The sequence below is a fragment of the Salvelinus namaycush genome, chromosome 21 (genome assembly GCF_016432855.1).
Source record: "Salvelinus namaycush isolate Seneca chromosome 21, SaNama_1.0, whole genome shotgun sequence".
NCBI lineage: Eukaryota > Metazoa > Chordata > Actinopteri > Salmoniformes > Salmonidae > Salvelinus > Salvelinus namaycush.
In genome coordinates, this window is record NC_052327.1 from 34,890,835 (window position 1) to 34,904,876 (window position 14,042).

The 14,042-nt window shown below is 44.5% G+C and overlaps 1 protein-coding gene across 1 annotated transcript in view; it reads left to right on the forward strand.

The window, feature by feature from the left end:
* The window catches only part of LOC120065870 (neuron navigator 2-like), a 97,213-nt gene that overhangs the window by 77,072 nt on the left and 6,099 nt on the right, over window positions 1-14,042 (forward strand). The window contains exons 10-22 of the mRNA XM_039016915.1: window positions 2,042-2,094; window positions 2,829-2,852; window positions 3,511-3,585; window positions 8,406-8,489; window positions 8,593-8,716; window positions 8,874-9,031; window positions 10,454-10,629; window positions 12,105-12,258; window positions 12,473-12,623; window positions 12,760-12,857; window positions 12,962-13,057; window positions 13,266-13,434; window positions 13,644-13,879. Of these exons, the coding sequence (XP_038872843.1) occupies window positions 2,042-2,094; window positions 2,829-2,852; window positions 3,511-3,585; window positions 8,406-8,489; window positions 8,593-8,716; window positions 8,874-9,031; window positions 10,454-10,629; window positions 12,105-12,258; window positions 12,473-12,623; window positions 12,760-12,857; window positions 12,962-13,057; window positions 13,266-13,434; window positions 13,644-13,879 (1,598 nt within the window). The remainder of the gene's footprint in view (window positions 1-2,041; window positions 2,095-2,828; window positions 2,853-3,510; window positions 3,586-8,405; window positions 8,490-8,592; window positions 8,717-8,873; window positions 9,032-10,453; window positions 10,630-12,104; window positions 12,259-12,472; window positions 12,624-12,759; window positions 12,858-12,961; window positions 13,058-13,265; window positions 13,435-13,643; window positions 13,880-14,042) is intronic.

Sequence of the window (14,042 nt, forward strand, 5' to 3'; positions counted from 1 at the left end):
ATAAATGAGGGATACAAAGTATATTGAAAGCAGGTGCTTCCACACAGGTGTGGAATTAACATCCCATCATTCATTACCAGCTCTACATATATAAGAAATATGAATGTGTTGAAAATCTCAAATTGTTTGCATAGTCAACTTACACAGAGCTCTGAAACACACACTTATCCCACCATAAATGCAACAAGGGGTCTTTTCATAGTCCTGGTTAAACCTGGTTTCAAAAAACAGATAAAGCAACACCTCGTGGCACAAAGCCCCTCCCCTATTTGACCTAGATAGTTTGTGTATGCATTGATATGTAGGCTAGGTGTGCCTTTTTAAAAATGTATGTAGTTCTGTCCTTGAGCTGTTCTTGTCTAATGATGTTCTGTATTATGTCATTCTGTATTATGTTTCATGTTTTGTGTGGACCCCAGGAAGAGTAGCTGCTGCTTTTGCAACAGCTAATGGGGAGCCTAATAAAATACCAAAATACCATCATGCTTTGGGTCAGGTATACAAATGCTGGGCAGGCCCTGTTGCCTATTATTTTGGCTACCATGGCTAGAAGAAGAGATCTCAGTGACTTTGAAAGAGGGGAGACTGTTGGGGCACGTTTGGCAGAAGCTCCAGTGACAAAAACTGCTCAACTTGCTGATATTTCACAATATGCCATTGCCGTCTCAGTCACCAGATACCAATCCTATTGAACAATTACGGGAGATTCTGTAGTGGCGCTTGAGACAGCGTTTTCCACCAATGAAAACAAAATGCCAAATGATGGAAATTCTTGTGGAAGACTGGTGTCTCATTCCCTACCATCTAGGGCTCCCGAGTGGTGCAGCGGTCTAAGGCTTAGTGCTTGAGATGTTACTACAGACACCCTGGTTCAAATCCAGGCTGTGATTGGGAGTCCCATTTGGCCGTGATTGGGAGTCCCATAGGGCAGCTCACAATTGGCCCATGTTTGACCGGTGTAGGCTGTCATCGTAAATAAGAATTTGTTTTTAACCCAATTGCCTAGTTAAATTAAGGTAAAATAAAAAATGATCCATCCACACACGTCAATGAACTCTGTGACACTTGAATCAGTCTGGATAACTAGGGCTTGTTTTTACAAAGGCAGCTAAGCATTTCGTTAAGTTTGGCACATCCCCTTGCTGTCGTTTTAATCCTGCAGGGATATTGTGGTTCCATTAAATGATGATGAATGAAGAGAGAGAGGCTGTGTTATTGTTATGGCATTGACAGTACTCACTAGAGAATATGTAAGGGATAATCAACAAGGGCCTATGCGTTCTGTGAAAATTAACGAAGGACTGTGTTCATTTGCAGGTAGAAATGTGTTTAGGTTTACTAGATAGCTACAGTAGTTGCCTTGGTAACCAAACAAACAGACTTGCTAGTTAGCTAACCGAACCATCAGTCCTAACTTGCTATTATGGAAATCAAATTCAATGTTTTCAATTCGAGTTTTGCTTTCAAAATCAGCTCAAACATAGAACATGTAAGAATGAACCATAGCCATTGAATCTACCATGCTCATATACCGTGCGTTATGGGGAATTGGGGCGGCAGGTAGCCTAGTGGTTAGAGCATTGGACTAGTAACTGAAAGGTTGCAAGATCGAATCCCCAAGCATGATGAGGTGTAGGTTAATGACTGCTGGTAAAGTGTGAACGCATCATACAGTATGTCTCACAAGGGAGATGTTGAGTTTGGACATGTGAACTGTAGAGTTAGCCAGACTGGTGCTGCTGTGTGGGTTTCAACCATATCAGCACAATTAAAGTGTAGGCTACAAAGTAAACTAGTTACAGTAACAGTGACACACACACACAAGTACAGCACCTCTGTTGTAAATGTTCAGTCAGGGGACCTGTTCATGCATGTTCCTGTTTCCAGTCTTCAGGTTGAGATGAATCCCTGCTTACATGGATCATACACCCACCACTGGTTGAATCAAAGTTGTGACGTGTAATTGACGTCTGTGCCCAGTGTGCCATGAATGATGTCGGCAGATGAATGAGTTGAACGTTGTGTTTTTGTTTCTCTCCAGTCCACGCCTCCTCTGTGTCTCTGGTGTCCAGCACTTCGTCTGTCTACTCCACGGTGAGCGCCACTTCGTCTGTCTACTCCACGGTGAGCGCCACTTCGTCTGTCTACTCCACGGTGAGCGCCACTTCGCTGTTTGTCTATGCACTCCACTGACTATCCAAACACATGGATATGCTAAGGGCTGGTTTCCCAGACACAGATTATGCCTAGTCCTGGGCTAAAAAGTTATTTTAATTGCAATTCTTCAAGCATGCTTTTTAGTTTAGGACTAGGGTTAATCTGGTTAGCTTCTGGTTAGCTTCCATTAGCTTCCATAGCCACAAAGTCAGATTCCCCAGCCACAAAGTACAAATGAGCTCCATTTTTGGTCTAAATTTAAGGTTACACTCTTAGAAAAGGGTTCCAAAAGGGTTCTTTGGCTGTCCCCATAGAAGAAACCTTTTTGGTTCCAGGTAGAACCGCTTTTGGTTCCAGGTAGAACTATTTTGGGTTCTCTAAAGGGATCTACCGGGAACCAAAAAGGGGTTCTTCAAAGGGTTATCCTATGGGGATAGCCGAAAAACCCTTTTAGGTTCTAGATAGTGTAGGGTTAGGGATAAGGATAAGGTTATGTCTGAATTGACTGCTGAATTGCGTTGCTAGTTAACTGTGCTCCTAGGGATTCACTGTAGCCTTAGATGGAAAATGAATATGTTCAGATTGTTTGTCATGTCGTCTTATCCCATGCATACTCTGACATGCTAAACCCTATTTGTTTCCTTCTCTTTGCTCCTCTTCTATTTCCATAGCCTGAGGAGAAAGCTCAGTCAGAGGTAAGAACAACTTTGTGTACTTTACTTTCACACAATGTGACACCATTGATTCGTATCATAGCCTTTTGTGATATGTAACATAATACACCATACTGTGACCTGATTACGAGGGCCCGGACTACTGCATTTGGGGCACCGGGGCACTGACCTATGGGGGCCCACCACCCCCCAATATCATTTTTTTTTACTTACTGCATTTCAACACATTTTGCCATGGTGCAGAGAGAAAAATGTACAGTTTTGCTATTCTACACATTTTCTCATGAGGCTAAGAGAAAATGTTGCTATTTTAAAGCAAATGTCCTGCTATTCTATACATTTTGCCATGAGGCTGAGAGAAAATGTTGCTGTTTTAAAGCACATTTCCTGCAATTCTACACATTTTACTATCATATGCTATCTGATTTAATTTATTTTGAAGGGTTTGGGGGCCCACGTAGCAGTATAACCATCTATGAGCCCTGAAGTTATTTGATTAATACAAAGGCTTTGTTAGCAGCTGAACATGTACCGACTGACCCAGCTGCCCCGCAGGAGCAACTAAATCCCTATCATTCTTACTCAAAATACTCTGTTATATTCAATGGAATACATACTACTGTATCATGTATGGTATGTATCGTATTTCCTGTAGATAAGCATGTTTTTCTGTTCTCAGATTCGTAAACTGCGGAGAGAATTGGACGCCTCCCAAGAGAAGGTGTCTGCTCTGACCACTCAAATGAGTGCTAATGTAAGTATGATGGCAAAGGGTTACTATGCTTTGCACTGTGGCTCTCATTGTTATGCTATACTGGTAGAAACTGTATGTAATGTCTTGGTTGTGCTCAATGGAACTCATTTGTGTTAATGTTGCATATTACCAGAATTTAAAATATCTAGAAGTCAAAGTGTTCCAGCATTGCGGCTGGTGTTTTTTTTGTTTACCTTTGCGTGGCTGCCTAAAGCACATTGAACATGACACTGTGTAATGGTCTGAGAGGGGAAGCATTGAACATGACACTGTGGAATGGTCTGAGAGGGGAAGCATTGAACATGACACTGTGGAATGGTCTGAGAGGGGAAGCATTGAACATGACACTGTGGAATGGTCTGAGAGGGGAAGCATTAAACATGACACTGTGTAATGGTCTGAGAGGGGAAGCATTGAACATGACACTGTGGAATGGTCTGAGAGGGGAAGCATTGAACATGACACTGTGGAATGGTCTGAGAGGGGAAGCATTGAACATGACACTGTGGAATGGTCTGAGAGGGGAAGCATTGAACATGACACTGTAATGGTCTGAGAGGGGAAGCATTGAACATGACACTGTGTAATGGTCTGAGAGGGGAAGCATTGAACATGACACTGTGTAATGGTCTGAGAGGGGAAGCATTGAACATGACACTGTAATGTCTGAGAGGGGAAGCATTGAACATGACACTGTGTAATGGTCTGAGAGGGGAAGCATTGAACATGACACTGTGTAATGGTCTGAGAGGGGAAGCATTGAACATGACACTGTGTAATGGTCTGAGAGGGGAAGCATTGAACATGACACTGTGTAATGGTCTGAGAGGGGAAGCGTTCAACATGACACTGTGGAATGGTCTGGGAAGCATTTAACCCCATATCTGCTCTATCTGCTCTCTGAATGCAAACAAACACAATGGCCCAGCAGTAACGACCTAATGAAATGGTGCATCCTCTGGCCCGCATCCACACTGGTCATGTGATCTCACAACAGAGATTTCACAACAAAGCAGGTTGGAGGTTCCTGCAGTTGTGGAGACTTGGTGTGGAGTATGAAGGCTGTAGCCCCATGTAAGAGCACTCATGTTAGGCTGCTAGAGTATGGCCTGACCCTAACAGCCCTACGAGACAGACCTGCACTAGGACCTGACTGACTGACTGAATGACTGACTGACTGACTGACTGACTGACTGACTGGCTGACTGGCTGACTTACCAAGAATAGACGGTTTGGCTGACAATGTCACAAAAATGCATTGATGTAGCCGGAAGGTGTGCATTGTTTAATTCTGAACGGTCATATAGCTAGCAACAATGACAAGAAGCCGCCATGTGGGGAATCGTAGGTGGCTTGTTTTAGCTAGTTTTATCTTCTTATCCATACCATGTCTTGTTTTGAGGTGTTTTGAGTGATGTCATGCTAATATGTCAAAAACTTTGCAAGCTAGCTAACCAACAACTCTAACAATGTATTTGAGAGACAAGTGCTCATTCTGCAAATGTATTTACAGTATGTTTTCAATAAACATTTGGAGATTAAATATACAGTGCGTTCAGAAAGTATTCAGACCACTTAACTTTTTCCACATTTTGTTACGTTACAGCCTTATTCTGAAATGGATTAAATATGCATTTTTTTAAATCAATCTACACACAATACCCCATAATGACGAAGCGAAAACAGGTTTTTAGACATTTTTGCAAATATATAAAAAATAAAAATACCATATTTACGTAAGTATTCAGACCCTTTGCTATGAGACTCGAAATTGACCTCAGGTGCATCCTGTTTCCATTGATCATCCTTGAGATGTTTCTACAACTTGATTGGAGTCCACCTGTGGTAAATTCAATTGATTGGGCATGATTTGGAAAGGCTCACACCTGTCTATATAAGGTCCCACAGTTGACCGTGCATGTCAGAGCAAAAACTAAGCCATGAGGTCAAATAAATTGTCCGTAGAGCTCCAAGACAGGATTGTGTCGAGGCACAGATCTGGGGAAGGGTAACAAAAAATGTCTGCAGCATTGAAGGTCCCCAAGAACACAATGGCCTCCATCATTCTTAAATGGAAGAAGTTTGGAACCACCTAGACTCTTCCTAGAGCTGGCCGCCTGGCCAAACTGAGCAATCATGGAAGAAGGGCCTTGGACAGGGAGGTGACCAAGAACCCAATGGTCACTCTGACAGAGCTCCTCTGTGGAGATGGGAGAACCTTCCAAAAGGACAACCATCTCTGCAGCACTCCACCAATCAGGCCTTTATGGTAGAGTGGCCAGACGGAAGCCACTCCTCAGTAAAAGGCACATGACAGCCCACCTGCAGTTTGCCAAAAGGCACCTAAAGGACTCTCAGACCATGAGAAACAAGATTCTCTAGTCTGATGAAACCAACTATTTAGCCTGAATGCTAAGCGTCACGTCTGGAGGAAACCTGGTACCATCCCTAAGGTGAAGCATGGTGGTGGCAGTATCATGCTGTGGGGATATTTTTCAGCGGCAGGGACTGGGAGACTAGTCAGGATCAAGGGAAAGATGAACGGAGCAAAGTACAGAGATCCTTGATGAAAACCTGCTCAGGACCTCAAACTGGGGCGAAGGTTCACCTTCCAACAGGACAACGACCCATAAGCACACAGCCAAGACAACGCAGGAGTGGCTTCAGGAAAAGTCTCTGAATATCCTTGAGTGGCCCAGCCAGAGCCCGGACATGAACATCTCTGGAGAGACCTGAAAATAGCTGGGCAGCGACACTCCCCATCCAACCTTGCGGAGCTTGAGAGGATCGACAGAAAAGAATGGGAAAAACTTCCCAAATACAGGTGTGCCAAGCTTGTAGCGTAATACCCAAGAAGACTCAAGGCTGTAATCGCTGCCAAAGGTGCTTCATACTGAGCAAATGGTCTGAATACTTATGTACATGTGATATTTCCGGGGGGGTTTTTGCAAAAACTTCTAAAAACCTGTTTTTGCTTTGTCATTATAGGATATTGTGTGTAAATTGAGGGGGGAAAACTATTTAATCCATTTCAGAATAAAGCTGTAACGTAACAAAATGTGGGAGAAGTCCAGGGGTCTGTGTACTTTCCGAATGCACTGTAGTTTACATGTTGTCAACAATCTAAGCCAACCCTGTCTGTTTTGCCCCATAGTTGCACACACGTCAGTTTTGTTGCTTAACAACCAACCCGTCTATACTCCTGGAGCTAATCTGTGCAGCTTGATAGTGGAGCAGTCAGCCAGCCACATGCCCCAACACCAGCGCCTCTGTCTGATGGAAGCCCTCCAGATCTGTTCCCCGCATTCTCTTCTGCCTTCAGCTTATGTTCCGTGGAGGACGGGCTCTGGGCTGTGATAGGAATCAGGACGTGTTTACTCATACCTCTGTGTGATGATCAGAAGCTCAGAAGCTATCAGTCTTCAGCATCTGTCTGCTATTGGAATCATACTTTATCAAAGGCAGACTGGTCCCTGGCTGGGCTTGATCACCTTGAGCTGAGGAGCTTTAACCATGTCAGCGAGAAGTCCCAGGGCCAGCAGCCCGGTGGCGTGGTATTCCCTGAACCACTACCCGTCCCTGGGGAAGGAGGCAGCCAGAGAGAGGGCCAGACGCCAGCTGCAGCCCATGCTGAGGCACCACCAGGGGACAGCAACACACAGCAGGGCCTCACTGAGGTTGGATCTGACTGGCACCTCTGGCTAGCAGTATAGGGAATAATATGGCTACGTTGTGGGCTGTAACTAGAGGTAACTAGAGTTCAGTGTGTCTGTCCTAGATATGTTTTATCAGAGGACACACTCGTCTCTGTTGCCTTTATCTTGATGTTCTGCTTTTGTTTTGGCTGGAAAGCTGTTAGTTATCAAACACCAGGAACTTCATATTTGATTTCATGTTTGATTTCAAAAGTTTTTCAGTGGAATGTAAATCAATTGCTCTGATTTTTTTATTTGTAAAGCATATCAACAACATCAATGCATAAGATAATGTGTCATATCTGAAACCAACCTTTTGAAATCCAAACACCTGCGGTGTGTAATGTTTGCATTTATCTTCTAAAACACAAGCCGTCCATTGATTTCATGCATTTGAGTTGGTTTCTTTGGATGTTTATTATAGCCAAACAGACGGCATACTGAGCGAGTCTACAGTCTCTTTGTACATCTTCATCATATTTCCAACTGCGTCATTTGATAACGAGCATGACTTTTAGCAGCATGTTTCTACCATACCTGTATCTCTACAACATATAACAGATACTGGTGATTATTTTTACTCTGCATATGAGATGAAAACATCCTAACCGTATTCCTCTTTTTCCTTTGTCCCCAATGTGCTCATCTGTGGCTGTGAGAAGATTGCAGGTCTCTGGTTTCACTAAGGCAGCTGAGAGCTAGCTAGAGTGTGTTAGGACTTGTGTTGGCCTCATGTTGATCTCTACCAGGCTGCTAAAACATGGAACCCTGCCCAGACAGCTACTGTAGCTAGCTAGCCGTCAGAGAGCCTGCCCCATCACCCTTTACATCAGCATTGATCCATTTCCAACATGTTCTGACCTGTCATTCTTACTCAAAATACTCGGTACACCATGACATAGCAGCCATTATCACCTGTGTATGTTTTGTTTTGGCTCTGTGTATGCATGTCGTGAAAAGTACATGGGTGTGTTCTTATGAGCAAGACCTTTACCGAAAGCGGCAGTTTGTTGCCCTTTTCACAGCCTTGAGATGGGATTACAAATGACATTGTCAGCAGGTCAATTTGCTTACTTTCCTCATACATGGATCACTAAATGTGAACTGTTGTGTATATGTCTTCAGGATCACCTGGTAGCAGCATTTGAGCAGAGCTTGGGGAACATGACCATCCGACTCCAGGGACTTACCACCACGGCTGAAGGGAAGGTATGGACTGGGGCTGTGGTCTGTTTCCTTTGAAATTTGTCCGTCCTTCCTTGGATGGATGGTGGAGCTAATTGTGTTGTTTTATCATGTTGTTGTGTTGTAGGATTCTGAGCTAAACGAGCTGAGGAAGACCATAGAACACCTGAAGAAGCAGAATACCACAGTCCAGGCAGCCATCAACTGTGACATCAATCTCCCAGAGCCCTCCTGCAACGGTGATAGGTCAGGTGAGAAGTTACCTCCCACATCACCATGGAAACACAACAAGGATGCATGGTTATTGCCTAGTGAGAAAGGCATCTGACTCAGAATCTGAATGGATTCCAATTCTATGTCATCATCTGGTCCCTGTCTAACCCAGTCACTTTCTTGTGTATTCCATAGCTTCAGCCAATGAGAGCTCCCAGCCTCAGCCGGACCTGCGTATCCACAGACAGCACTCATCTGACAGTGTGTCCAGCATCACAAGCGCCACCAGCCACTCCAGTGTGGGCAGCAACCAGGAGCTGGACTCCAAGAACAAGAACAAGAAGAAGAACTGGGTAGGTCCTCGTCTGTCTGTCTGTCTGTCTGTCTGTCTGTCTGTCTGTCTGTCTGTCTGTCTGTCTGTCTGTCTGTCTGTCTGTCTGTCTGTCTGTCTGTCTGTAGCTGGCTGACTAGCTAGCTGTCTGTCTGTCGCTCTGTGTGTGTGTGTGTCTGTCTGTCTGTCTGTCTGTCTAATCTGTAATGTGTTTTTGCCCTTTCCTCCAATCCTCCTGATTGTCTCAGCCTCCTTGTGCAGGAGCAAAGGTGAATATGCTTATTGCTATTAGGGAGCTCTTCTAGAAACTGGACTGTGAGTGGAGTTCTGTGAGCCGTTCTCTTATTGCATATGAAAAACCGCAAACAAACTGCACGTTGCTACAAAAAGGTTTAGTCTGTAGTCTGTTATAGTTAGATACAAGCTTAGGTCAATGTAAAAAAAAAATGTGCCTGTATGAAAGGCAGATGTGTGTATATTCTGGTTCAACATGGCCTGTAACCTATGAAGTCAAATTAAAATGTCTGTGTGTTCTTTTGTCCTGATATAATAAGGCTGTTGCGTGTGTTGGAGGGAAGGTGAAAGATGACTATGTATGCAGACTGTCCACAGTGATGATACTTGTACAGATGTACTATCTTAATTTGACCAGTTTCTCACAGCAGTAAAATAAACCTGCAGCAACAGGACATGTGAATTATTATGTGTCTAATAATTAATGGACATTTTTGTAGGGGTTGTTATATTTTTTGTTAAAATACATCAAGTCTGATATTTTCAAGTGAAAATGACAAACTTTAGAAGCATTTTTAATCTGTTTAAATGAAAATTATCTGCAACAACAGTGTGATCAAATTAAGATAGGACATCTGTAGCTATGTATAGGTTAGAAGTACAACTGTGGAGTACCTGACTATTTGACCACAAGGGGGCAGACGGCTCCTGAGTTTAAATATCTAAATCTGCCTTTTAGTGATTGAGTAGTCATGTCAATTAGTGAGAAGTTGTCAAAGTGATATCTTATCCTCTCTAATAGCCTGGTGTTCATTCCCTGTGTGTAGCTGTGAGTTGGTTGTTTGCATTCAGTCTCTTTAGTGAGCTACCTTGTGAACAGCCTAGTCTGTCCCTAACACCTGTACAAGGTCGTGGATTATTTATGTGAGCTAAAAGTTGAAGTTGTCTATGATCAGCATGCTGTTTTGTCTTGTATTTTTCCTCTTGTGCTCTCCTATGGTGTGGCAGGTTTATGAGGTAAGATCACACACTCTTTCCCAAAATGATTATTGCTTGATCAGATGGAGACGGTGAAAGAGTAGAAGTTTATAAATGCTTTGTGTACAAGTTTTTCTTTCGACTCCCTGATGTGTCTGTGTGTTTCACTATGTACTCAGGTCTCTCTGTTTTCTTCCCTGCTCCCTGTTCCTCGCCCTGTCCCCGGCTGCAGCTACGGAGCTCCTTCAAGCAGGCATTTGGGAAGAAGAAGTCGCCCAAGTCTGCGTCCTCCCACTCGGACATTGAGGAGATGACCGACTGTTCCCTGCCCTCCTCCCCCAAGCTAACAGCATATAACTGCTCCACCACCTCTACACCCATGCTCCAGAACTCCCACTCCAACTCTTTGTGAGTACCTGGGCCCAGACCAATAGACCATTAGACGCTCACCTGTTTATAACTGGGAGGAGATAGTGGATCATAATAGAAGCTCCCTGTTCCCTCAACTCAGGGGTCGGGAGTCAACTCAGTGGTCAGGAGGATTACATGACCATATTAATGATTACAACTGAGTCCCATAGTGTCTGATACAGCTATCTTAACAGGTTTAAATATACTATAGAAGTCTATATGTACAGTATATATATATACACCAGTACCCCATATACACCAGTACCACATATACACCAGTACCCCCTATATACCAGTACCCCCTATATACCAGTAACCCATATACACCAGTAACCCATATACACCAGTACCCCATATATACCAGTACCCCCTATATACCAGTACCCCATATACACCAGTACCCCCTATATACCAGCACCCCATATACACCAGTACCCCCTATACACCAGTACCCCCTATACACCAGTACCCCATATATACCAGTACCCCATATACACCAGTACCCCATATACACCAGTACCCCCTATATACCAGTACCCCATATACACCAGTACCCCCTATATACCAGTACCCCATATATACCAGTACCCCCTATATACCAGTACCCCCTATATACCAGTAACCCATATACACCAGTACCCCATATCCACCAGTACCCCATATCCACCAGTACCCCATATACATTAGTACCCCATATACACCAGTACCCGCCATATACCAGTACCCCATATACACCAGTACCCCATATACACAAGTACCCCATATACACAAGTAACCCCTATATACCAGTACCACAAGCATAGCTGTGTGTGTGTGTGATCATTAGAGACTGCATGGCCTCAATGTTTTAGTCCCTAGTTGGATGTTTGTATTGAATCTGTCCCTCTCTTGTCCGTCTGTCTGTGTTTCTCTAGCCCCATTCTCTCTCCCCTGCCTGTTAGTGGGCGTGGCCGGGCGGTAGCACTGGGGTGTTGAGGACTGGGTCTCTGGCTCGGTAATAGAGTGTGAATAACGTCTGTAAACCCCCATTCACTTTATGATCAATTCTGATGATGAATAATCCTAACAAATGGCCAAGATGCACCAAGTGATTATCAAACCAATTCATCTCAATGTCATCACTCATGCCTTTTGTGCTATTGAAACTAGAATGAAGGAGCCAATCACACATCCTTCACAGGACCTTCATCTTGTCCTGTTTACTATTGCCTGATTGCCTGGACCCCTATCTACAACACAGTGATTCAGGGCCTCTGGATTAACTTAGAATAAGCAACAATATTTCTTGGCAGTGACAAAACATGTACTTGTATAGCATGTTACTGAGCTTTTGATCACTGTATGAAAAGGATAATTGTCTGATAATTGTCTGCAAGAGAATGTGCTTCATGGGATTTTCTGGGGATGTGCTCTTGAGGACTGGCCTTCTGTATAACCCTGAACTGACCAGACTGTCTATGTCTTGTCTGCAGGATCTCAGAGTACACAGACAGCGAGGCGGAGAAGGTGATGGGGCTCCGCAGTGAGCTCCGAGACAAGGAGATGAAGCTGACTGACATACGCCTGGAGGCCCTCAGCTCCGCCCACCAGCTGGACCAGCTCAGGGAGTCCATGAACCGCATGCAGGTGAGGGTGAACATAACGTAACCACATATGACCATATGACCAATGACATAGGACATGATGAGGGCCTGGAGGTTTCCCTGACCTTGTGACCTGGGGAAAACTCCACACCCTATAAATGACCACTCAAACATTGGCCATCACAAAGCACATCAAATAGAAAGTGGTGAGATGCTTTGAGCTGTGTTTGACCTGATGTGTTCTAACCTGTCCTCAGGGCGAGATAGAGAGGCTGAAGACCGAGAATGACTGCTTGAAGATGGAGAGTCAGGGCAGCTGCAGCAGAGCAGCCTCACAGGCCTCAGTGGCCTCACCCTCAGCTGGCCAGTCAAAGCACGGCCTCGCCCTAACAGAGTCCACCAGCCTCGGTAAGAGTGAGTGTGTGAGTAAGTGATCGAGTGTGCGTGCGTGCGTGCATGTTTTAGTCTCTGTGCATGTGTGTGTGTGTGTGATTGTTTGTAGTCCGGTTTGCAGTAGTCAACATCTATGTCCCTGTCTCTGTAGACATGCTGTTGGAGGACAACGGGGACGGTAGCTCACGGAAAGAAGGACAACACGTCAAGGTGGTCGTAACTCTGGATGAGGACACCAAGTGGAAAGAGGTACCAAACTTCTTACATTTCCAACTCACAAAAAATTACAATGGCTACCAAATAATGTATGACTGTGCCCATATTTGTTCTTAATATCGTATCTTATTTTATAGGACCGTAGACCTCGTCAGTTCCTGATTGGTTGCATTGGTGTCAGTGGGAAAACTAAGTGGGATGTGCTTGATGGGGTGGTCAGACGTCTCTTCAAGGTAAATCAACAGGCACTAAAAACTCTGGTAGAGGAGTGACTAGTTACACCTGTATTTGATGTGTGATTCGTCCCTGTTCCTGTATCTGATTATTTGATTGGTCCCTGGTCTTGTATCTGACAATGTCATTGGTCCCAGGTCTTGTATCTGAGGATGTGATTGGTCCCTGCTCTTGTAGCTGATGTGTGATTGGTCCCTTGTTCTGCAGGAGTACATCATCCATGTGGACCCAGTCAGCCAGCTGGGTCTAAACTCAGACAGTGTCCTGGGCTATAGCATCGGGGACATCCATCGCACCAGTGGGGCTGACACCCCTGAACTCCTTCCCTGTGGATACCTTGTTGGAGATAGTGACACCATCTCTGTCTCCCTCAAAGGTATGGGCAAGAATGGACCTCTGTGCAAAGTTTAGAAAATGAGAACTATGCCCCTATCACTCCCGTTTTTGCTAGTAGTCACTATTTAAATAAATCTGAGCCCTGTAATTAAAAGCTGTCTAGATCAGTGAATAAAAAAACAATTAAGTGAATTAAAAAAAAAATAATCCTTTAACGTATATGTGTTCTGTGCTGCCACCTGCCTGCAGGTGTGTGTGAGCACAGCCAGGACAGCCTGGTATTCGAGACACTGATTCCCAAGCCCCTGCTGCAGCGCTACGTGTCCCAGCTGCATGACCACGGCAGGATCATCCTGTCTGGCCCCAGCGGCACTGGAAAGAGCTTCCTGGCCAGCCGGTTGGCCGAACACATGGTGCTGAGGGAGAGGAGAGAGGTCACCGATGGGACCATTGCCACGTTCAACGTAGACCACAAGTCAAGCAAGGTCTGTCAAACACTATCATGACTCATATGTAGGAATAACCTTTACCATGGGATACTTTCTGTATGAGAGCAGAGGTGCCAGAATCTAACTCTAATGAGTATAGCTATATGAGAGAGGACATTACCAAATGGAAATGCTTATTCCTCCTTACAATTGAACTGTT